At 52.4% G+C, this 24,877-nt stretch overlaps 1 protein-coding gene and 1 long non-coding RNA gene across 2 annotated transcripts; both read right to left on the bottom strand.

Annotated features, from left to right (window-relative positions):
* Positions 1–2,300: 2,300 nt before the first annotated feature.
* LOC120104323 lies at positions 2,301–3,075 on the bottom strand. The gene is made up of 4 exons (XR_005506766.1): positions 2,998–3,075; positions 2,820–2,887; positions 2,543–2,708; positions 2,301–2,384 (listed from the first exon to the last, which is right to left on the bottom strand). It is a non-coding gene; the product is annotated as an uncharacterized LOC120104323 (long non-coding RNA).
* Positions 3,076–21,867: 18,792 nt separating this feature from the next.
* Positions 21,868–24,046, bottom strand: LOC103701178 (glycosyltransferase family 92 protein RCOM_0530710-like). The gene is given in 2 exon segments (XM_026802169.2): positions 21,868–22,693; positions 22,695–24,046. Coding segments are annotated over 2 exon segments (1,791 nt in total). The 5' UTR covers positions 23,862–24,046; the 3' UTR covers positions 21,868–22,069.
* Between the last annotated feature and the right edge of the window lie 831 nt (positions 24,047–24,877).

Genomic DNA, 24,877 nt, shown 5'->3' with positions numbered 1-24,877 from the left:
ATAAAATGTTTACATGCAGCTCTTCCACGACCCGCTTCTTCGTTTTGACCACCGAGGTAGGGAATAACTCCATGCAGCTTGAGAATCCCTCCCTCATTGTAAGATGCCTCCCATTGTGCTCTCTCTCTATCTCTCTCACCCGCACACTCACCAAGAGGTCTATTGGTTGGCACCCTCTCTCCAAACCACGGGAAGGTGAAAAAAATTAAAATAACTACAAGGAACACTCATCACAGACATTTATCTTATATGGATAATATACATTCCATCGATGTCTATTGGTTGACATCAATTCTATGTGATTGGATCCATGCATGGAACACTCCATTGCCATGGAAAGGCTCACAAAGCAGTGTCTTCCTCCTTAATCCAAATCGTGCCAGATATCAATGAAATATATAGTAAGACGAGTTTCATTTGTTTGCACCCTCCCTCCAAATCATGCAGCATGCACCACGAGAAAGACCCCAGACTTCGGAAGGTTACTCTCCCACTGCTACTCTTGGAATTCTTGGTAAAAACAAGTTCATAAATAGTTACAAGAAATGCTTGTGCATACATACATACATACATACATACATATATATAAATATACACACGCGCACACATACATATCTGGCTGTGGAGAAAATATATACTGTTATGGATCACTTGTTGAGTCACTGCTCAATTCACTGCGTGGTAGTCAATAATTTTACGTAACATGGATTGCGAAAGCGACGGTCTCAGGTTCTACTCAGTCAATAATTATTCAACGAGTTCCGTAGAGAACCGATTGGCTGCGGTTGACGACAGTATTTTCCTATGGAGAAATGTACACGCCTTGCCACTGTTACCTTTTGTTCTTATTCTTAGGAACAGCTACATCAGCGTGCCAGTGTGTTCCGCGAGTGCTTATGATGCCTTAAAAATTTGCCTTTGTGATGTTCGCCACGCGAATCTCGGTGTCACCACCTTCTGCATGTTTTGACTGCATCGCTACGAATGGAATGTAATAATTTGCACCGCGAACAAAAACAAAGCACCCGGTTCCAAGAATCATCAGCGAATCCGATCAAAAACAAAGCACCCGGTTCCAAGAATCATCGCCTAATCCGATCAAATTAAGAAAATAACAAGGGAAAGATCGATGTGCAACTTCGGCAGAGTGGTGAAAAGAAAAAGGAAATCAACAATAATAACAACAACAAAAGACGGTTGTCTAAATCAACATAACAAAAATTATAACCAACGGGGCTAGGCTTCATTTTTTTTCTCTAAAATTATTAGAGATTAATGTGATCACTACTATTTTTTTAGATTTTGTTTATATTTATAGCAAATCGAACGATGCTGTTGATGGGATGATATTGTACATGGTGAATCATTCGGAACCACTCTTTAGATGTCTCGGCGGGTCTTCTTATCCAATTTTTTTATATTTCATTATTATTATTATTTTTATTTTTATGTAACGGGAGGGTGTGGCACTACAAAAGAAGGAATAACTCCCGGCGGTTTTTTTGGCCTCTACCGACGCTTATAAGCGTCGGCAAATTCCTAGCCCACGCTTCACAAAGCGTGGGTCACACGTCGGGCAGGTGGGCGTGGGTCGGGTTTAACCCGACGCGTCAAAAAAGCGTCGTCGGTCTTTGCCGACGCTTTTAAGCGTCGTTCCTTTTATAAGACTCCAACGCTTATAAGCGTCGGCGAGAAGGGTTGGTTACTATTGTGTTAGGCCGACGCTTAAAAGCGTCGTTAAAGGCGTGCCAGTTTACGTTCCGGTTGGGCGTGGGTCGGGTTAAAAAAGCGTCGTCGGTCTATGCCGACGCTTTTAAGCGTCGTTCCTTTTATAAGACTCCGACGCTTAAGCGTCGGCGAGAACGGTTGGTTACTATTGTGTTAGGCCGACGCTTAAAAGCGTCGTTAAAGGCGTGCCAGTTTAGGTTCTGGTTGCTTTTTCCGACGCTTATAAGCGTCGGCATTTAATTTTTTTTAAAAAAATTTTTTGTAAAAGTAATTTTTAAATACTCTGTGTACATCAAATTCTAACAAAATAATAGAAACAAATACACTGAATCACATATATAACAAAATACGAGTCACAAACAAGAATTTTGATTACATTCATATTATCATATTTGATTACATTGTACTTCAAAAATATTCTAAAAACATACAAGTCAAATTCCTAAGTACACAATCTATAATATGTATCAAGGGTCGGCATCATCATCTCTACAATATTGTCATTAAGCTTGGGGCGAGCCCAGTCAACCAAGCTCTGCTCCTTGCTCGGGCGAGTCTTGTCCACGGACCGGAGTCTTCTTAAGCTCTGCTCTGCTCCTTGCTCGGGCGAGTATTGTCATTAAACATTCTAAAAGATATTGAAAGAATTCTTGCGACTGCAACAATAAAAAATACCATTTATTGGGTTAGATTATATAATAATAGAAAGTGTGTGCTGCAAAACTACAATGAGCCTTGAGGAAGTAGGGTTCTAAGAGTCATAAAACATTAAGTAATCTCCACGAACGTAACATTCACAAATTCACATGCTAACCTGTCAGCTATAGTAAAACACTAGCTTGCAGAGTCATTAGATAATGCATAACCTTCAGCATTAAGAAGTAAATATCTGAGTCTTGCTAGCAGTTCTCCAGTATATGTAGGACCTTAACACATTGGGATGTTTGGTTGCTGAGTGCTTGAGAAAGAATTTGTATGGCCTGGAGAATAAAAACGTTAACAGACATCAAGAACTGTGTATGGTAAAATGTTGAAGAAAACAATATTAAACCAATGTAATTGGATACATTCAATGCATTAATACATCTTACTATGCACAGGACTTCGAAAATTATAGAAGTGCTCGGTCATGGCCAAGGAAAACCATCTGTAGTTTCAACTGTTACGCAACATGTTATATGGGAACATAGGGTGAGGTTCAATCTAAATATGCATCAAGAAACAATATGATCAATAATTTGAAAATGGTATCAAGTGATCCGTACGTACAAAGTCGTCCATAAATGCCAATCTGTAGTGATCCTGGGACAAGCTGGCAATCACAAAGCATAAGCCCTGCCCCCATGCCTGTTCCATTCAGAAAAAAGATTGATACAATCAGAAAATATGGAATATCTTGTCCACAGACCGGCGTCCTGTTAAGAGCTCAAGAAGGACAACCCCGAAGCTGTAGACATCACTCCTAGCTGTCAAGTGACCTGCTCATAGAATAAAATATGATTCAAAATGAACTCACAGCAATTAATTAGAAAAGCAAATGAATGGATGTTGCATTCCATTCTAACAATGAAGGAAAGCGGAAGAAGGCACATAGGTTTTGATAGATTCTACTTATCATGTTGCTCAAAAAAGATCTCATGATCATCATACAAGATTAATCAAAGGAATCTCCAAAATTTTAAAAACATATAAGTCAAATTCCTAAGTACACAATCTACAATATGTATCAAGGGTCGGCATCATTATCTCTACGAGTAGATGAAGTATCATCAACCTACAAGAAAAAAAAATATTTTAGAAACTAAAAATACGAAAGTCATCACGCTCATACAAGAATACATTATAATTACATAAAATATTCAAATAGATTTAGTTATGTACCGGAGGAGCAAATCTCTGCAAAAAGGATGAAATATGGTCAAGCTGGTCCTGCAAAGATTGTATCTTCAACTCTTGGCTTTGTTTCAACTCCGCCATATCAGTCATATGACTCTGCCTCATCTCCTCTATCCTTGTCTCATATGACTGCTTTATCTGTGCCATCTCTGTCTTCAAACTACAAACCTCTGCAGTGCTAGTACCTTGTCTGGCATCTTGGGTATATCGGCTCACTGCAGACAGTTGAGTGGGGGTAACTCCGATACCGTAACCCCTCACGCGTCCATAACATTCTGGGCCCATTAATTCGGTATAGACCTGAGCCTCGACGCGACTGGCCGCGTCGGATGATGATGACTCCCCGACGCGCTCTGAAATGAGATTTGTAGCTCTTTCCTATATCTCTCTCAAAAAAATAAACGGTCACATTAATAATTTAAAGGAAGTAAAATTAATAAAATAATTATGATCAAATAAAAAATGAATACATAATACATACAACTATATCTCTCGACTCGTCCCGGACAAAGCTGCCATCTCGGTGAGTGTGGGTCATCTTATAAAACTCTACCTCACCAGGCTCCCTTCCATGCTCTACTATCTACACATACGGAAAGTATATGGGCAAACTATATATCATGATACGTGCTATATGTTAGTAGAGTTTCAAATAGTTTCAAAAGAACTTACGAATTCATTTCTACGTCTCGCATAACTCTTCGAGCCTGAAGTATGAGGAACTGCTTGAGATGCTCGTGCAGCTCTACCAATATTAGAATATGTCTGCCAAAGTAAAAGCACACAGTATAATATGATTCAATGTATATATTTGCAATCTATATTAATAATAAAGATAATAGAAGATATTGAAACATAATACGTGACCTGTCCTCTTTCAGAAAACCAGTAATGAACAAGCTCCCTCCACTGCTGAGGGTATACATCAGGAGGAGTCACACGAGCAACCTCCTCCTCTGTCATACCTTCGCGCTTGAAGTCCGTCTTCAATTTTGCTTTATATTCTTTCCATTTGCGATTGAGGGACTTTAGCACCCAATCATGGCTCTCTGGAGGGAGTACAAACTTACCCTACAACAAGATTCAGAATGTTATAATAATATTAAATATCTAAAATAAATTATGATACTAAGCAAATTAATATACAGGAGGTGTCGAATTAAAAAGAATAAATTCAATTCATTACCTGTATAAGTCTAAGAAGCTCAACCTTATACGAAGGAAGCATGTCATTCCACTTCGTATAGTTGAGTGGACACAGCTGACCCTTGCGTGCAACCGATCCTAAAAAGCTTGATAGTAGACTTCCAGCTCTATTGATGGGCTGCCCCAATTCGTTGCATCGGATGATGATCTTCTCACCCGGAGGAAGCTTCCACACATCCTTTACTTGAGTGGGTCCCCGTCTCGTCCTCACCGTCCCTTGTCCATCTATTAAAATTAAATAAAATATGTCTTAAAAAGTTGAAGACAAATATGAATATAAAATATGAACTTTAAATCGAATTACCCTGGATCCGGAGCTCATCCTTCGGGCAATCAGCAGGAGGCTCGCGCTGAGATCCTGACTCGTGCTGCTGATGCTCACATGGCTGCTGGGACTGTAGGGACTGATCAGAAGTAGATCCCACCTGAGAATGCTGGAACTCCACATCTCTAAATCGTCTCCCTCGGGGCATATTGTTACCTGGTATGCACAAAAAAGAATCAATATTTGGTTAAATGATAAATTTATACTAAATAAAGTTCCATTGCCATGGAGGCATCATCATCTTGCTAGAAATTTTAATGCTTTCATGGTCGTAAACATATTACTGCATGGTTGTAAGACTTGAAAAGAATGACATCAACTTTTGGTTGTTAGACTTGAAAAGAATGACTCAAATTGGATACGACATGCTACATTATAGATGTTCTTTTTGCTCTGAAAGAGACCACCAAGCTCAATTAATTGACACCACAGTTGGAGAGCATACAGAAATGATATCTGTATTCAAGATGAAGGATATATGTAAATGCAAGTGGGCAGCACATACTATGCTACATGGCCCGTTGGCCTTCCATCTGTCACTTACGGTCATCTTTTAAAACAGGCCACTTATCGACCACGCCAAATCAGCAGCGGCAGCAATTGCACAAGGAAATTTTAAACACGCATACATCATTCGTAACAGAACCTTTTTTTCCCAAGAAAAAAATTGAAAAGGTTTCAGTCAGCAGAAGAAGGGCATGGGAGAAGGAAGACCTTGTGCATACTTCTTGTGTCTGTCAGATGACTCAGATCTTTAGCCCTTAACCATGTTTCTTTCCCCATGTCTGATGCATAATATGATATAATTTACATGCTGCTACTCTCCCAACCCAACAACAAAAGAATATCTCAAGGACGGTAGACAGATTATAAGATGCTTTGCAAGGGAAGATATGCCAGCCCTCGGGCGGTATGGCATCGGGCTGAGATTCAAAAAGAGATCACCTCTGAAGCTGGAGAGCTACTGGTTTTCAGGCAAGTCTGCTCGATTCCCTAGCCTTCTTGCTGTTCTGCTCCCAAGTCACCTAGGAGGAGCTCTGGTTAAGAGTACTAAAATTGTCACTTCATAGCTGCACAAGAAGATCCTCTAAATTCAACAAAGAGCTCTGCAAGCACTTAGCTAACATATGTTTCCTTTTCCCATATATTATTATTTTTCTGTAGAGATTATGAGGACCAAGACATGCACTGAGAACAGATATGCTTGAAACCATTCTATTATCAACTAACATATATATTGCAAGATAGGTATGGTCAAATTGCACTGAGAACAGATATACTTAAAACCATTCTAATATGGATGTCCAATCCTTTCTCAAATAACAAAATTTAAATCCAACAGAAACACACGTAGAAAGAACAATACAAGAGCATAATGCATTACCTCGTTGCTTAATTATGTGGAATATGCAAAAGGCTGACCTGCATAAAGGATTGTTGCTTAATACATCCAAATTTGTGGTCAGCAATCATGAATAAGAAACTGAATTGCTTCGCATATAAAAGGTAACTAGCAAAACAAGCGGCTGAAAGTATAAATTTTATAACGCGGAGAAAAAAATGATCCAAGCTCCCAAGTTGACCTAGAACTGTTACAGTTCCCATTATTCACCGTAGGGTCATATTTCTCAATTCACCCAATGCATAAGCAGTGCCACTTATATAAAAGCATTAGCATTGTATACATAAAATCTACTATGTTGTCGAATAATAAGAAAAATACAGGAAGAAAAGAAATTGTTACGGGGGAACTAAGCCGCCATGCCCCACGTGACCGGCACGCGCGCCCAGGAAGACTACGGCTGCCCTTTGATCCAGCGCTCCGACCCCGAGTCGGACATCCTCGGCTCCGCAGCCCGACCCCGAGTCGGCTGCTCTTTGATCCAGCGCTCCGACCCCGAGTCGGACATCCTCGGCTCCGCAGCCCGACCCCGAGTCGGCTGCCCTTTGATCCAGCGCTCCGACCCCGAGTCGGACATCCTCGGCTCCGCAGCCCGACCCCGAGTCGGCTGCCCTTTGATCCAGCAATCCGACCCCGAGTCGGATATCCTCGGCTCCGCAGCCCGACCCCGAGTCGGCTGCCCCTTGATCCAGCAATCCGACCCCGAGTCGGAGATCTCTTGATAACGACAGGCTATTCCCCAGAGGCACGCCGCGGCCTCCTGCTCCACTACTCCCTGCAACGGCTGTATCCGATGCTGCTCCACGATCTCCTGCATCAGCCGTACAAAGCGGAGCCCCACTATGCCCTGACGTGGCCGTACCCGGCGCTGCTCCACGACGCCCTGTAACGGCCGTGTCAGTGGCCACACCATCGTGCCCCACGATAACGAACCCCCCTGAGAGACCCCCCAGCCAGGTATATATGCGGCTGGGGGGAGAAAGGGGGGGAGGTAAGCAATATCTCCCAGAGCACTCTCTTACTTGCGATTATCACCTCTCCTCCTCCTCCAATCTCCTCTGACTTGACCGTCGGAGGGCCATCACCACCCTGGTGGTGGTGCAAGGCTTGTTTGCAGGTTTCTTAGCGGAAGGTGGAGCGCAACCAACACCAACCAAGACAACTCAGACGGAACCCCGTTCACACCGCAGTGCCAATCGTTCTCGGTTTGGACCACCAGCAACAGTTGGCGCTAGAGGAAGGGACGAATCTTAGAACGATCGTAATGGCACGGCGAGGTGGTCGTGGAGCTTCCAATGCTTCCGGTCGCGGAGCCTCCCGCGCCTCCGGCCGGGAGGCTGCTGCGTCCCCAACGCACTCTCAGCAGCACTCCACCGCCCCTTCTCCCATTCAGACGGTCGAAGCTGCTCAGTTCGACCAGCTAGCCCAGCAGGTTCGCACCCTCGCGGAGGCAGTGCAGAATCTGCAGGGTGTGATCTCTCGGGTGCCGCAACGGGCTCAGGAGCCGCTGCCCCCCGAGCACTCGCCTCTTCCTCACAACCCGCGCTCCTTCCTCTCCCATGGAGAGGAGCGCCGGCGCGAGGAGGATTCTCGAGTGCGGTCCATTCTGCCAGGACCTTCTCATCGAAGCTGTGCGGGGTACGAGAGGCGGACCCGGGCGCGTTCTCAGACACCCCAGTCCTCGAGGGGCCCGCACTCCAGTCGGTCCCCCTCGCGCCGCTCCTTGTCCCTCACCCACCGGTCGCGCTCCCTGGACCGGCGGGTGGACGATCTCCACAGACAACTCCAGGTCCTGAAGGGCCACTCCAAAGATCCCTTCGCTGACTTGGAGATCTCCTCCCAGCCGGCGCTTGCCTCGAGGATCCTGCGGACCCCGAACCCGCCGGGGTTCAAAATGCCGGCGATCGAACCCTACGACGGGGCGGCGGACCTGCGGGACCACGTGGAGAGTTTCAGGACTCTTATGCTCCTCCATGGAGCATCGGATCCGCTCCTCTGCAAGGCCTTCCCGGCGACCCTCCGTGGCCCGGCAAGGGCATGGTTCGCCGGCCTGGAGGCTAACTCCATCCAGTCCTTCGACCAGTTCACCCGCTTCTTCATCAGCCATTTCGCCGTCAGTAGCAGGCGGCGACTGGTCTCCGACTCCCTCTTTGATGTCCGGCAAAATGAGGGAGAAAGCCTGCGGGATTATCTCACCCGCTTCAACAAGGCTACACTGGAGGTCCGGAACCTGAGCCAGGAAGTGGCTCTCTCAGCCCTGAAGCGTGGCTTCCGGAAGGGCAGACTCACCTTCTCCCTGGACAAACGCCTGCCGCGGAGCTTCCCGGAGCTGTTATCTCGGGCAAACCAGTATGCAGACGCCGAGGAGGCAGCATCCCACCGGAACAAGGAGGCCGCCGAGGCCCCTCTAAAGCCCGGGAAGAAAAGGCGAAAAGAGGCACCCCAGAGGAGGAGCCCGACGCCTCAACGCCGGCGCAGAAGCCCGTCACCAGCAAGGAACCACGGCGCCACACGCCCTCGTTCTCCGCACCGACGCTTCAACCGGTACACCCCACTCCTGGCCCCCCGGGCCCAGATCCTCATGGAGGTCAAGGGGCGGGAGGACCTCCCGGTCCCGAGGCAGATGAAGAAGATCCCTGGGAGGAGGCCTTCTCGGGCGTACTGTGAGTACCACCGAGACCACGGCCACGATACCGAAGACTGCTTCCAGCTTCGGGACGAGATCGAGGCTCTCATTCGCCGAGGGCGTCTCGGTCGATATGTAAACGACCGACGTCCCCCGGTAGACCCGCGTCCGGCCGACCCGGCCCCTCAGGAGCCTCGGGAACAGAATCGACCCGTTGCGGGAGTGATCCACACCATCACTGGGGGCTGCTCTCGGCCCGTGAGGAACGCAGGGGGCTCGGCGGGAGCATCAGGAGTGGCCGTCGCGAAGAGGCAGCGGGTCGGAAATGTAATCACTTTTTGTGATGAAGATGTAAAGGGGGTTCAGACTCCCCACGATGACGCCATGGTGATCTCTCTCACTATGGCGAACTATGATGTAAGGCGTGTTCTTGTGGATAGTGGAAGCTCAGCTGATATTTTGTATTACGAGGCCTTCCAAAAGATGAGCTTGTCCCGACAATTGTTGCACAAAACATCCACCCCCCTCATAGGATTCACTGGAGACGCCATCTCGGCCGAAGGTGTCATTGAGCTGCCTGTGACTGCGGGCGTTGCACCCGCAGAAGCCACGGTGCGACTCGGGTTCTTGGTCGTCCGTGTCCCCTCGGCCTACAACGCTATCCTCGGACGACCCGGACTGAACGCCCTTCGCGCGGTGGTTTCTACCTACCATTTGCTCATGCGGTTCCCCACGGCGGCCGGGATTGGAGAGGTCCGAGGTGACCAACTAACTGCACGGCAGTGTTTCCTAGCAACTCTCAAAGGGAAGAAGCCCATGGAGGCCCTAAGCGTCGAGTCCCTTGACGCCAGAGACGAAGTGGCCTTGCGGCACGGGGAGCCGGCCGAGGGCGTAATCGAGGTTCCCCTCGAAGAAGGCCGCCCGGACCGCACGGTCCGGGTCGGTGCCAACCTCGACTCGGAAGCTCGGCTCCGGTTAGTGGAATTCCTCCGAGCCAATACTGATGTGTTTGCCTGGTCGGCGGCCGATGTACCTGGGATCGACCCGGAGGTCATTTCTCACGCCCTCAACGTCGACCCGACCCACCGACCAGTAAAGCAAAAGAAGAGACACTGTGCCCCGGATCGGTTCCGGGTGGTCGACCAGGAGGTAGACAAACTCTTGGAGGCAGGTTTCATAAGGGAAGTGAGCTACCCCGAGTGGCTGGCAAACGTCGTACTTGTCCGGAAGGCGAGCGGGAAGTGGAGGATGTGCGTCGACTACACCGACCTGAACAAGGCGTGCCCCAAGGATAGCTTTCCGCTCCCGCGAATAGACCAACTGGTCGACGCGACTTCCGGATATCAGCTGCTGTCTTTCATGGACGCCTTCTCCGGCTACAACCAAATAATGATGGCTCCACAGGACGAGGAGAAAACGGCCTTCATAACAGACAGGGGGCTGTACTGTTACAAGGTAATGCCCTTCGGTCTGAAGAACGCTGGCGCTACTTACCAGCGCCTCGTCAATAAAATCTTCAAGGAGCAGATCGGCCGGAACATGGAGGTGTACGTGGACGATATGCTGGTAAAGAGCCGCCATGCGGATCAGCACATTGCGGATCTGGAGGAGACCTTCGCCACCTTGCGGAAGTTTCGTATGAAGCTAAACCCAGCGAAGTGCGCCTTTGGTGCTTCGGCCGGGAGGTTCCTCGGCTTCATTGTCAACCAGCGGGGGATCGAGGCCAACCCGGACAAAATCAAGGCTATCCAAGATATGTCCCCTCCGACCAAAGTGAAGGAGGTTTAGGAGCTCGCTGGGAGGGTCGCCGCGCTCGGACGATTTGTGGCAAAATCGGCCGAACGCTGCCAACCGTTCTTCAAGGTGTTGAAGCGCCCGAAAGACTTCCTCTGGACGGCTGAATGTCAAGTGGCGTTCGACCAGCTCAAGGAGTACATGGCGTCTCCTCCCCTGCTGTCCAAGCCGCAAGAGGGGGAGATGCTCTACCTTTACCTGGCGGTCTCCCCAACCGCAGTCAGCGCAGTACTGGTTCGGGAAGAGGCAAAACTTCAGAAGCCCGTGTACTACACCAGCCGAGTCCTCCGGGATGCCGAGACGCGGTACGCGAAGGCTGAAAAGATCGCCTTCGCGCTGCTGACTGCGACCAGGAGGCTTCGCCCCTATTTCCAGGCTCATTCTGTCACCCTTTTGACCGATCAACCACTGCGGCAGATCCTCAGCAATCCTGAGAATGCGGGACGGCTGGTGAAGTGGGCAGTAGAACTTGGTAAGTTCGACATCCGCTACCAGCCCCGGCCCGCCATCAAGGCCCAGGTGCTCGCGGACTTTCTCGCTGAGTGCACTGTGCAGGAGACGGAACCTAGGCCGCCGGAAACACCCAGCCTCGATCTCCCGATCTGGACGCTCCACATTGACGGGTCGTCGAACCCTGAAGGTGGAGGGGCTGGGCTGGTCCTTACCAATCCCGATGGAGTGATAGCCGAGTATGCCTTGAGGTTCGGATTTCCAGTGACCAACAATGAGGCGGAGTACGAGGCCCTAGTCACGGGACTCAAACTCGCCAAGGAGCTCGGCATCCGGCGTCTGAAGGTCTTCACCGACTCCCAGCTGGTGGTCGGGCAGGTTCGAGGGGAGTTCGAGGTACGGAGCCCGACCATGCAGAGCTACGTCCGGAAGGTGCAAGCACTCATTCCCGACCTCGGCAGTATTGACATTCAGCAGGTCCCAAGGAGCGAAAATGCTAGGGCCGACAGGTTGTCCCGCTTGGTGGGCGCTGAGGCACACAACTTGTCAAGGGCGATATACCTGGAGACCCTAGATGCCCCGAGCATCGGCGAGGCTGAAGCGGTAATGGCAATTGATCCGGAACCATCTTGGATGGACCCGCTTGTAGCTTACCTCGCCGAAGGGATCCTCCCCGAAGATGAAGATCAAGCTCGGCGACTTGTTATGAAGTCCGCCCACTACGTACTCTACGAAGGGAGGCTGTATCGGACCTCGTTCACCGCCCCCCTCTTAAGGTGCCTCCGCCCTTCGGAAGCGGCTTACGCCCTCAGCGAAGTCCACGAAGGCATCTGCGGATCGCACCTGGGGGCTAGGTCCCTGGCACATAAGATCATGAGGCAAGGCTACTATTGGCCGACCTTATTGGAAGACTCAAAGGATCACGTACGGAAATGCGACGCCTGCCAGCGCCACGCCAACATCCAGAGAGTCCCCTCTGTTCCCTTGGCGCCAATCACCGCCCCCTGGCCCTTTGCACAGTGGGGAATGGATATCCTCGGACCATTCCCCATCGCTTCGGCCCAGCGGAAATTTTTGATTGTCGCCATCGACTACTTTACCAAGTGGGTGGAGGCAGAGCCACTGGCCACCATCACGGAGGCGCAAGTCCGGAAGTTCGTAAAGAAGAACATCATTGTCCGATTTGGGGTACCTCGGGTCCTCATCTCGGATAACGGTCGACAGTTTGATAACAAGCATTTCCGAGACTTCTGCGAGGAGTTCGGGATCGAACATCGGTTCACGTCCGTGTCGCACCCCCAAACCAACGGCGAGGCCGAGGTCACAAATCGGACAATCCTCCAAGGTATCAAAGCGCGGATCGGACGGACGGGGCAAGCTTGGGTCGAGGAACTCGAGAATGTCCTTTGGGCGTATCGGACCACGCATCGGACTCCTACCGGGGAGACGCCTTTCAGCCTAACCTATGGCACGGAAGCCGTTGTCCCCGTAGAGCTCGGACTTCCCTCACCTCGGGTAGCCGCACACCGACCCGAGGCCAACTCGGAGCAACTCCGAGGGAACCTGGATCTCTTGGAAGAAGCAAGGGAAATGGCGCAGGTTCGGATGGCAATGTATCAGCGGAGGGTGGCCCGATATTACAACTCCAAAGTCCGACCGAAGCTTTTCAGAATTGGAGATCTGGTGCTGAGGCGAGCTAAGGCATCTCAACCTACGGAAGGTGGGAAGCTAGCGCCGAATTGGGAAGGCCCGTATAAAGTTCGTTGGGTAAACCGACCTGGCTCCTACCAGTTGGAAGCCCTAGATGGCCGAGAAATTCCAAGGGGCTGGAATTCCGCTAACCTGCGGATGTATTACCAGTAGAACAACAAGGCCAGAAAGACAATTTGGAAAGGTGCAACACTTTTCATTTCAATAATTTCTGGTTACAATGGCGTGCTCGTGTGATTACAAGGAATTCCCAGAGGGGAATTAGGGAGTAAAGAAAGCAAAGAAGAGGTGGAGAATCCGTGGAGCTGAGGACCGAGGATCCCAAACCCTCAATCCAAAGCAGCTGCAATCCCACCGGAAGTGGGTGCTTCTAACCGGAGGCGCCATCCAGCACCTCACCAAAAAGACGAGGAGCCGCCGCAGAAGAAGCTCCCGCTGCCCCCAGGGGAACGCCGCCTCCAAAGGATATTCCCATCCTCCCCAGTGATAGGAGAGAGAAGGAATTCGAGGGGGAAGAGCATATGGAGGCGCGGCCTCGGACTGAGCGTCTGGTGCAGAGCTCGATCGGGAGGCTGAACTTCAAGGAGGGGAGATGTGATCCCGGATGAAACGCCTAGAGCGGAGTTCCGCCGGGAAGACCCTCCTTGTTGATCCCAGATGAAACGGCTAGTTGGCTGAAGTCGCAAGGGGAGCGCCTCCCCTTTCCTTCAACAGGAGTCTCTCAGTCATATGCCAAGGAGGAGGTCCGCGGTCCATGGCAACCTGAACAGCTCCGGCTTGGCAAACTCCATCGTACCTGCACCTGTATTTATAGCCAAACTGCGGCCCCCTGGTCGTTCCGATGCGGGTGGCTCCAATAAATGCAGGCGCATTGAAACCGGAGCCGTTCCGGCTCCCGAGGCGTATCTCCCCGCGATTTCCTAAGCGTCATTCTCCTTAAACCGCATTCTTTGTGCAGGACAATCCGGGTGTCATGTACCCCTAGGTCCACATATCTCCGCTCGCGCCCAGGCCGTGTCCTCCTCGAAGAACCCGCGTATCGCGGCCGCTCAACTAACACTCCTCGCAAGCAGCAGCTGGCGATCCGATTTCCCAGGTAACGCATTAATTAGCGTTTAATGCCCTTCTCGTGTTCCCCCAGGCAACGCTTAGAGAAAAGGAGAAACATGATCGCGGCTGGCCACGGAGAAACCCCGTCGGGCAGCGAGCGACAAGCGCACGACCAGCGAGCGGAATTTCCCGAGGCTCGGCCCTCGGATGCCTGGCTAGCCCGATGATCATCCCGGGAGCAGACTAGCCGGAAGCCCCGACCGGTCGCCTCGGCTTGCGCCAGCCTTGGCCGACCAACGAGCGGAATGTCCCGAGGCTCGGCCCTCGGATGCCAGGCTAACCCGATGATCATCCCGGGAGCAGACTAGCCTGAAGCCCCGACCGGTCGCCTCGGCTCGCGCCAGCCTTGGCCGACCAACGAGTGGAACTTCCCGAGGCTCGGCCCTCGGATGCCTGGCTAGCCCGATGATCATCCCGGGAGCAGACTAGCCGGAAGCCCCGACCGGTCGCCTCGGCTTGCGCCAGCCTTGGCCGACCAACGAGCGGAATGTCCCGAGGCTCGGCCCTCGGATGCCAGGCTAACCCGATGATCATCCCGGGAGCAGACTAGCCTGAAGCCCCGACCGGTCGCCTCGGCTTGCGCCAGCCTTGGCCGACCAACGAGCGGAATTTCCTGAGGCTTGACGGCCCTCGGATGCCAGGCTAACCCGACGATCATCCCGGGAGCAGACTAGCCTGAAGCCCCGACCGGTCGCCTCGGCTTGCGCCAGCCTTGGCCGACCAACGAGCGGAATTTCCTGAGGCTTGACGGCCCTCGGATGCCTGGCTAGCCCGATGATCATCCCGGGAGCAGACTAGCCGGAAGCCCCGACCGGTCGCCTCGGCTTGCGCCAGCCTTGGCCGACCAACGAGTGGAATGTCCCGAGGCTCGGCCCTCGGATGCCAGGCTAACCCGATGATCATCCCGGGAGCAGACTAGCCTGAAGCCCCGACCGGTCGCCTCGGCTCGCGCCAGCCTTGGCCGACCAACGAGTGGAATTTCCTGAGGCTTGACAACCCTCGGATGCCAGGCTAACCCGACGATCATCCCGGGAGCAGACTAGCCTGAAGCCCCGACCGGTCGCCTCGGCTTGCGCCAGCCTTGGCCGACCAACGAGCGGAATTTCCTGAGGCTTGACGGCCCTCGGATGCCAGGCTAACCCGACGATCATCCCAGGAGCAGACTAGCCTGAAGCCCCGACCGGTCGCCTCGGCTTGCGCCAGCCTTGGCCGACCAACGAGCGGAATTTCCTGAGGCTTGACGGCCCTCGGATGCCTGGCTAGCCCGATGATCATCCCGGGAGCAGACTAGCCGGAAGCCCCGACCGGTCGCCTCGGCTTGCGCCAGCCTTGGCCGACCAACGAGTGGAAGGTCCCGAGGCTCGGCCCTCGGATGCCAGGCTAACCCGATGACCATCCCGGGAGCAGACTAGCCTGAAGCCCCGACCAGTTGCCTCGGCATGCGCCAGCCTTGGTCGACCAACGAGTGGAATTTCCTGAGGCCTAACCCTCGGATGCCTGGCTTAGCGCCGGAAGAATTTCCTGAGGCCTAACCCTCGGATGCCTGGCTTAGCGCCGGAAGAGTTTCCTGAGGCATAACCCTCGGATGCCTGGCTTAGCGCCGGAAGAATTTTCTGAGGCCTAACCCTCGGATGCCTGGCTTAGCGCCGGAAGAATTTCCTGGGGCCTAACCCTCGGATGCCTGGCTTAGCGCCGGAAGAATTTTCCGAGGCCTAACCCTCGGATGCCTGGCTTAGCGCCGGAAGAATTTCCTGAGGCCCAACCCTCGGATGCCTGGCTTAGCGCCGGAAGAGTTTCCTGAGGCCTAACCCTCGGATGCCTGGCCTAGCGCCGGAAGAATTTCGGGAGCCAGGAGTCAGCAAGACGCTACCGAGAGTTAAAAGAAAAAGAAGGACGAAGGCGAGATGAAGAAACATTCAACTTGCATTAATTTTCATTGTTTCAGGGCCGAGGCCCATACAATTTGGCAAAACCCCGGTATACAAAAAAAAAAGAAGACAACGAAAGGTACAAGAGGTCAGCTTGGAGGAACTCCCGGGTCGGGAACGTCGGGCTCGTCTGCAGGAGGTAGGGAAGCAGCAGGAGAACCAGCAGGCAATGGCGCCGGAGAGGAATCGAGAAGGGAAATCTCGCTCAAGTCAACTTCGGGGTACTTAGTCGACACCCTTGCCAGGCCCTCCTCGAAGCCTAAGATAAAGGCTTCGGCCCCCGCGTCCGACGCGTCACGGACAAACTCGTCGGACTGACGATAGGTCTGTACTGCCTCCGACATATCATGAGCGAACTCGGCGGACTGGCGATAAGCCTCTACCGCCTGACGCCCGATTTCCGCACTCCTCTCGGCCAGCGCCGCCTCTGCCCGCTCCATAATCTGGGCTTTCGCCTCCAAGACCTTCGCCACAATCCGGCCTTCCGCCTCGGTGGAGACCCTCAGCAGCTCAGCCCGAGCCTCCTTGTGCTTCGCTTCGGCAGCAATGCGAGCAGCCTCAGCCTCCGTCAGGCGCGAATGAAGCTCCTGATCGCTCGCACGGGACTTCTCCAAGGCCGACTCCAATTCGCCCAGCTTAGCTTCAAGAGACCGGATTCGGTTGCGGGCGTTGTCGGCTGACCGCTGGGCCTTCTCCCACCTCTCCCGGTAGTCGGCAGCCTTCCGGGACTGCTTCTCGGCCCGCTCATCCGCCTTCTTGACCTCGCCCTCGAGACCTGAGGCAACCTTGAGCTGCTCCTGAGCCTCCAACAGTTGCTTCTCGAGGGCAGCAAAGCCGAGTGCCCGCTCTTCGGCCTCCCGGAGCCTCGCCTCGAAGTCCCCGGTCGTCCTGCCTGCCACAGCCTGGCCTCCCTTTTCCACCGCTTTCAGCCGGTCCTCGGCCTTCGCCAGAAGCCCCGCCTGTTCCTTGTAGCACTCCTCCAGACGGATCATGTACTGGGCGAGCTAAGAAATAGAAAAAATAAGGGAGTCAGGCGGAGAACAACAGAGCCAACAAATGGTGAAAAGCGGCCAGAAGAACACTCACCGACATGAGACAGACACAGCTGGCAGCCCCAACGTCAGAGACCTTCAACTTCCGGACCCGCCGACGGTCCTTCTCCAGCAGCACTGTTTCGATGAGATTTCGGGCGCCATCGGTAGTGAAGGCAGACCCCGATTTCTCCCTAGAGCCGGACGGTGTTTCTGCAGCCTTACCCCTATCCATCGCCTGGGGAAGAGTCCGGCCGATCGCGCTCGGGGCGGGGGTCACCCCAGGAATTGATAGGGTCCCGCTCGGTCGGGGCCTCGGCGCGTCCCTCCTCGAGTCATCAGGAGCCGACCGAGTCGAAGGCCGGGTCGGGGACCGATCATGTCCGACCCGTCCGTCTCGGGCAGGCTCGGATGATACCTCCGGAGTAGCGGCAATCTTACCACCGGAGGGCTGATACAGCGTCAGCTGCCGGTCCGTGCCCACGACGTCTCCCTGATCGGTGGGCCCGGACTCGTCGGTCGGCGTCGGAGGCACCTCCTTACGGGACTTCTTCGCCGGTGGGGCCCCGCTCGGAAGAGCTCGTTTCCTCCTCTGGGCTGCTTCCAGCAGGGACGCCCTACCAACAGCCTTTGTCTTCACCGACCGCATGACGTCGTCGATCTCTGCAAAAAGGACGGGATAGTCGGAGACGGAGAAACCAAAGGAAAGAACGGGACGAAAGAAGGGAAAAAGTCAAGAAAGAATCGGTGGCGGACTCACGGTCGGTGGGGACCGAGCTCAGACCGACATTCACCAAAGTATCCTCGGAAATAAGGCGGGCCACGGGGGGGAGCTGGCCCTCGGCAACCAACCCCTTCAAGGCGGCCAAGCCATCGGACTCCTCCCTTGACAGTCTCGATAGGCCGATTGGAGACTTCATCGGGGTCTCCCAGGTCGCCCTGATTTCCCAAGAGGGATCTGCATCAACAAAAAAGAAGCGCTCCTTCCATTTGTGAATGGAGGTAGGAGCCTCCTTGACAAGGCCGCATCCTCGCCGCGCTGCGAAGCACCACCACCCTTTGTCCTGGGGGTGGCCGCTCAGGCTGTAGAACTCCCAAAAAACATTCAGAGTGGCGGGGATCTCGTGCATACGGCAGAGAACCTGGAAGACTGTCAGGGCCCGCCACGAGTTCGGCACCAGTTGCGTCGGTGCCACTCTTAAACCCCGTAGCACCTGCATGACCAAGTCCGAAGGGGGAAAGCGGAACCCGGCCTGGAGAATGCCCTCATTGATGGCGATCTTCCCTGGAGGAGGATGGGACATCCTCTCCTCAGGCCCCGGGAGCGTGGCGTTGCAGGCCTCGGGAAGGTGGTACCGAGCCACGAGTCTGTCTAAGTCTGTGGCGACCAGCTCCGACTTAATTTGGTCTGCCCTCACTTCGCCCATTCCTAATGGCCAATAAACCTACGGTCAGGACGGGGACAGGAAGGGGGGAAAGACCGGAGCGACTGGAGTACACTAGTATAAGAGGGGAAAGTATGGAGAGCCCTAAGTAGAAGAATGGGGAAAACTCACCGGAAAAGAGGTAAGAACGGCTCCGAGAGCGCCAAAGGAGAAACAAGTGAACAGTCCGACGGCAGCAACAGCAGCGCAAAGGGGAAAACTTGAAAATATCTGTAAAGAAGAAGACGGACGGGGAAAGGCCCCCGATTAAATAGGCGGAAAGGCAAGTGACGCCTCGATGACGCCAGAGGACGCCTGGCTGCCGAAGGGTCGCTCGCGCCCCAAAGGCGAATCGACACCATTAGGGAAGGATGTCCGCCGAAATCCTCAGACTGCCAGGTTAGCAATAACCGCCATAACGCCATAAAAAGGGCGGGGAGCTCGAAGCGCGCGCGCCTCTCCGAGGAACGGCGGCAATCCCGAAACATCACTCCCTTCACCTGTTCCCCTTCTGGTTCCAGGCTCGGAAGTGGGGGGCTACTGTTACGGGGGAACTAAGCTGCCATGCCCCACGTGACCGGCACGCGCGCCCAGGAAGACTACGGCTGCCCTTTGATCCAGCGCTCCGACCCCGAGTCGGACATCCTCGGCTCCGCAGCCCGACCCCGAGTCGGCTGCTCTTTGATCCAGCGCTCCGACCCCGAGTCGGACATCCTCGGCTCCGCAGCCCGACCCCGAGTCGGCTGCCCTTTGATCCAGCGCTCCGACCCCGAGTCGGACATCCTCGGCTCCGCAGCCCGACCCCGAGTCGGCTGCCCTTTGATCCAGCAATCCGACCCCGAGTCGGATATCCTCGGCTCCGCAGCCCGACCCCGAGTCGGCTGCCCCTTGATCCAGCAATCCGACCCCGAGTCGGAGATCTCTTGATAACGACAGGCTATTCCCCAGAGGCACGCCGCGGCCTCCTGCTCCACTACTCCCTGCAACGGCTGTATCCGATGCTGCTCCACGATCTCCTGCATCAGCCGTACAAAGCGGAGCCCCACTATGCCCTGACGTGGCCGTACCCGGCGCTGCTCCACGACGCCCTGTAACGGCCGTGTCAGTGGCCACACCATCGTGCCCCACGATAACGAACCCCCCTAAGAGACCCCCCAGCCAGGTATATATGCGGCTGGGGGGAGAAAGGGGGGGAGGTGAGCAATATCTCCCAGAGCACTCTCTTACTTGCGATTATCACCTCTCCTCCTCCTCCAATCTCCTCTGACTTGACCGTCGGAGGGCCATCACCACCCTGGTGGTGGTGCAAGGCTTGTTTGCAGGTTTCTTAGCGGAAGGTGGAGCGCAACCAACACCAACCAAGACAACTCAGACGGAACCCCGTTCACACCGCAGTGCCAATCGTTCTCGGTTTGGACCACCAGCAACAGAAATAATTAACAATAAACTAGGAAACCAACTTTTCCATATAGCGAAGGTAGACAGACACTCAAAGGGAAAGCAAAAAGCAGGAACAAAACTTTATATGGACCATCCAGCTATAAGTCATTGGGAACTGTGATTATTTTTCCAGCTCCTACAGAACAAAGGCTTAGCAACTTAGTAAGGGTACAAGTACAAATGCCCCATTAAATGAGCTGATGGAAATCAATTCTAAAGCAAAAACCCACAATCTTTCAGGTTCCAACCTTATGAACTAGAAGATAAATCAACTTTTTATGATGCTCTATTTGAGATGCCAATGTCGTAGCTCTTAAAAAAAACTCATAGCTGGTATCCTAAACTACTGGGATACCAGCTATGATAGTTAAAGTAGAGATAGTAGCTAGACAGGCAGGAAAAGTTCTGCCAGAATATTTAATTCAAAATCGTGTTCTCAAGAAGAAAGCTACATTAAATATCATATAAAGTATATTCGATGATATTGATACAACAAGAATGCCTCCCTGCATCTACTGAACTACAGTATAAATTTTTTTATATTTCATTATTATTATTATTTTTATTTTTATGTAACGGGAGGGTGTGGGTACTCACCCAGTTTTTATTCCCATGATAGGGTATTTACAAATCGGTATATAGTATAGAAAGTAAGATAATTATATGTGAACAATGACCTCCCGTTTTGCCCCTCCCAAGACAGGGGAACGGATGTGACCATGATTGAAGCTCTTAAGATTTACAAGGTTCAACTACTGGCTGGTAGCTCTACAGTATTTCTTAGAATGGGGTAGTTTATTCTTTCTCCAAGAGATGCCCTACGTTTACTGTTGCTGTAAACTGAACCCGGAGATGACTGCAGACCAAGAAGGAGGAGCTCCAACAGGGGTTGCAGCGGCGGACAGCTTTTTTCGGAGAACCTGTAAGAAGCCGGTAGCCGGGGGTTCCGGCGCCGGCCCTCCGATGCTTAAGTCAGAAGAGATTTTTGTGGAGCAAGCAGAGAGATTACGTAAAAGAAAAAGATCACTTTTAGAAGAAAGAAAGCCTCCTTTTATAAGAGGGGTGTATAGGTTACCTGTGATGTGACTGTGCGAATTAATGAGTTACCGTAGTGATTGGACGTGATTGTATGAATTAATGAGTTACCGTATACGGCTCGAGATTTTGGGCTGGCTGGCGGTCCGTTGAAATCGTGCGCATTTAATCGTTGGCAGTCGTTGAGGCGGAGATCGCGGGATTGGACCCTAGATGGAGAGAAGGGGGACTTGATTTTCGGTGGAGTAAAGGAGTCTGCTTCTTCCTTTGACTGGGTCTTATTTGGGCTTGAGGTCAATCAGGCTCAACTTAGCCGAGATCAAGGCTGCAAGCCCTGGGGCCGGGCGCGCTGAGGTCGGACGTCTCGAGGTCGGACGCCTTGAGGGTTGCCGCCGTTGCGCTCGTCATCAAGTGCCGACGATATATCTGTGCTTTGAGCTACCCATTTTTCCCCCCAACACTTACCATGTTTGAAGCAAGGGAGTTTGCTGGCTCTTTACTGTTTGACTCCCATTTTCCTTTGCAGCAGGACATCCAGCTATTGAGAAGGAGAAGATTTTTCCCAAAAAAATCATGCATTAGGCACAATTCTATGTGATTCGCTTGCTAAAAAAAAATCGACCTAATATCAAGAATGGCCAGTGTAATAGTCTTTTAGAGATCTAAACTCACCCAAAATGAAAACATCTGCCCTAATATCAAGAATGGCCAGTGTAATAGTCTTTTAGAGATCTAAACTCACCCAAAATGAAAACATCTGCGTATAATAACATTTGTGTATAACAACATTTGTGTATAACAACATTTGTGTATAAAAAAATATTTCTTTTTACAAATATCAAGTATACTTGTGTATAACAATAATAATAACAACAACAACAACGACAAAAATTCTCCATAACACCTTTGTCCCTCCCTTTATCGGTTTTCTATTCCCCAACTCTATCCATTTAGTATTACTCTTTTAAGAAAATGAATCTCTCTCCCTCTCTCTCGTTCTCTCTCTCCTGCCATCCCACTCCCACGCCATCCTAAAGTCCTCGTTGGGTCCCTCCACGCGGAACCACTTCCGGTTCACATCCCTGAGCCGGGAATCCTTAACCTCGCAGAACCTATTGGCCCAACCCTTCGGCTCGACCGGCTCAAACCCCAGACCGGGTGTCCGGTCCTTGGAACGCAGCTTCACCGTCTCCGTCCAATCCACCGTGTAAGCCGAAACCCTCCTCCTAAACTTCACCTTAAACTCCTCCCACGCCTGGTACTTATAATGGTACACCCTGGCCGCAGAAACCCCGGTCCGCCTCGTCCCGAAGCCGGTTTTCAGCTCGAAATGGTGAACCGAGTTAACCAGCGAGTCGTCCACCGCGTCGAGCCGCACCAGTGACTTGTGCCGCTCTAGCTTCCTACGGCGGCACGTGTAACCTTGCGTTACGCCATCTCTCGGGTGGGCCCGCAGACCCGACGGCCCGAAGTCGAAGCACCGCATTGAGACCTGCCCCACGTTCCGTCGGACTGCCACGAGGGAACCCAACATGGTCCGGTTGGGTAATTCGGACCCGGCCCAGGCCGGGGAGAAGATGAACTCGTCCCACGTCGATGAAGGCCATCCAGGTGCAGGTGTCCCGGTTCACGGTGGCGCAGTGGGAGAAGCCGGCCTCCTGGGTCTTGGGCCAGGGCCAGAACCGGGTCGAGATATTGAACCCATCCGAGGCGAGCCGGCCCACCACCGAGTGCAAGCCGTCGTCGCTGCCGTTGTCGTAGAGGAAGAATCGCTCGACGCCGATCGCCGAGTGGTAGACGATCCACTCCGCAAGGAATTTGGCGACGTTGCGGACCATTGTACACGCGCAGATTAGCGCACGGCCTTCAGTTGTGCGCCGGGCGACAGGTGGCCAGGGGTAATTGGCCAGGGAGGGGATTTGGATGCCCTCGGCCGCGATCTCCAGGGAGACGCGGAGGGCCTCGCCGGTTCTTGATTTCGCGGCGATGGCGGTGGCGGCGGGGTGGGGGCAGCGGAACACCTCCTGGGCCGAGCTGGCGGCGGGGGTGGCGGCGACGGGGGCGTCGTCCCCGCTTGCGTAGGAGGAGAAGAGGCAGCGGAGGTCGGAAGGGGGGCGGTTGACGCCCAAGCGGGTGTTGACGCCCTTGGCGAAGACGACAATGTCGGTGGGGGTGGAAACGGCTTCGTAGGCGAGGCGGGTCCACCGGATCATCTCGGACTGCGGATCGTGGCCATCGGATTCGGGGGCGGCGGCGGCGGCGGCGGGGTCAATGAGGCGAGGGGTGTAGAAGGCGCGGAGGCGGCGGATGCTGCTGGGAATGGGGCAGCGGAAGGCAGCGCGGGCGGGGGAGGTGGGGAGGGTTCCGACGAAGCCGGCGGGGGAGACAGCACCGTTGTGGAAGAGGCAGGAGAGGTTTCGATGATTGCCGGCGGAGGCGATGGCGGCAGAGTGGAGGGGGAGGACGAGGAGGGTCTCCCAGTCGGGGAAGAGGATGGACTCCGGCGGAGGAGGGGAGAGGCGGGCTGACGGGTGGCGGAGGAGCTCGCGGACGGCGAAGTTGGGGCGGTGGGAGAGTGGCTGGGTTAGGTTGGCGTTGAGGGGGAAGGCCGCCGGTGGAGGAGGCGGGGCGCCGGCGTCGTCGCCGTCGAGGGTGGCGTAGGGGAGTAGGAGGTCGCCGAAGAGGTGGACGTAGGAGCGTATAAGGGCGACGAAGATGGCGATTAAAAGAAGCGACGTCGTGAAACCCCGTCGCATCTTTCCGTCAAGGAGAGAGAGAGAGAGAGAGAGAGGGTACAAGAGTGAATCGAGGAGGGGCGAAGCGGTTGCAGTCTTATGGGTTTTTTGATATAGAAAATTAAAATTTAAGCTTTTTTTTATACAAATTTTTCAAGCTTCAAAAGTAATGTGGTTATTGGGGACAAATGCTGGGGAGGGAGATGAATCTCTTTTTTCTTTTCTCGTTATTTTTAGTTTATTTTTATTTTTTATTGTTATAGAACGGGAGAGAGAGAGAGAGAGACCAGGGAGTGCTATATCGGGTAAGTTGTCAGGGGGTAGTTATAGAAAAAAACAAGGCTGACATTGGACGGGGAGAGAGACGCAGGGTATACCAAAAAAACAAAAAAAAAAAAAAGGAAAGAAAAGAAAAAAAAGTGCAAGCCCTCGTCTTATTAATAATCTACGAATTCATTTAGGACCGGCAAAATATGATCCGATCTATCTTCTCATTCAACCTACAATAAATAAATTTATATTTAAGCTCAATAGATTTAGATCTTAAAAAGGTCAGCCCATTTAAATTATCCATTTATTAAATATGTTAAGGAGGTGGAATAGGTTTACCTATTTATTAAACATAACAAATTTAGGTTTCCAATTCTGAGCTGATTAATAAAAAGAACATGTACATATTTGGTACTTTTTGATTCTACCTATATATCCGATTGCAATCCTAAGTCCACTTGCCTTCGATTACACTTAGGGCTTATTATTGGCGGATAAATTTTTTTAACAGCTACTAACGGCTATTATTGCATCTATTATCTTATTATTCTTACGGAAAAGAACTGTATCAACTAAGAACGGTTGTCTTTTGTCTTAACAACAGTTAATCGTGATTGCGGTTGGCAGAAAGTATGGTCTATCCAAGTTGGACCGCCTCTCAGTATATTTGGGTCTCATCTGAGTGAGTCTATTTTGTAATATTTGTTTGATTAGGAACAGGTAGCCAAGCTCCCAAGTCGAAATGGGTTAAATTTTCGTGCATATAT

The sequence above is a fragment of the Phoenix dactylifera genome, chromosome 17 (assembly GCF_009389715.1).
Source record: "Phoenix dactylifera cultivar Barhee BC4 chromosome 17, palm_55x_up_171113_PBpolish2nd_filt_p, whole genome shotgun sequence".
Lineage (NCBI taxonomy): Eukaryota > Viridiplantae > Streptophyta > Magnoliopsida > Arecales > Arecaceae > Phoenix > Phoenix dactylifera.
This window is presented reverse-complemented; position numbering and strand designations above follow the sequence as displayed.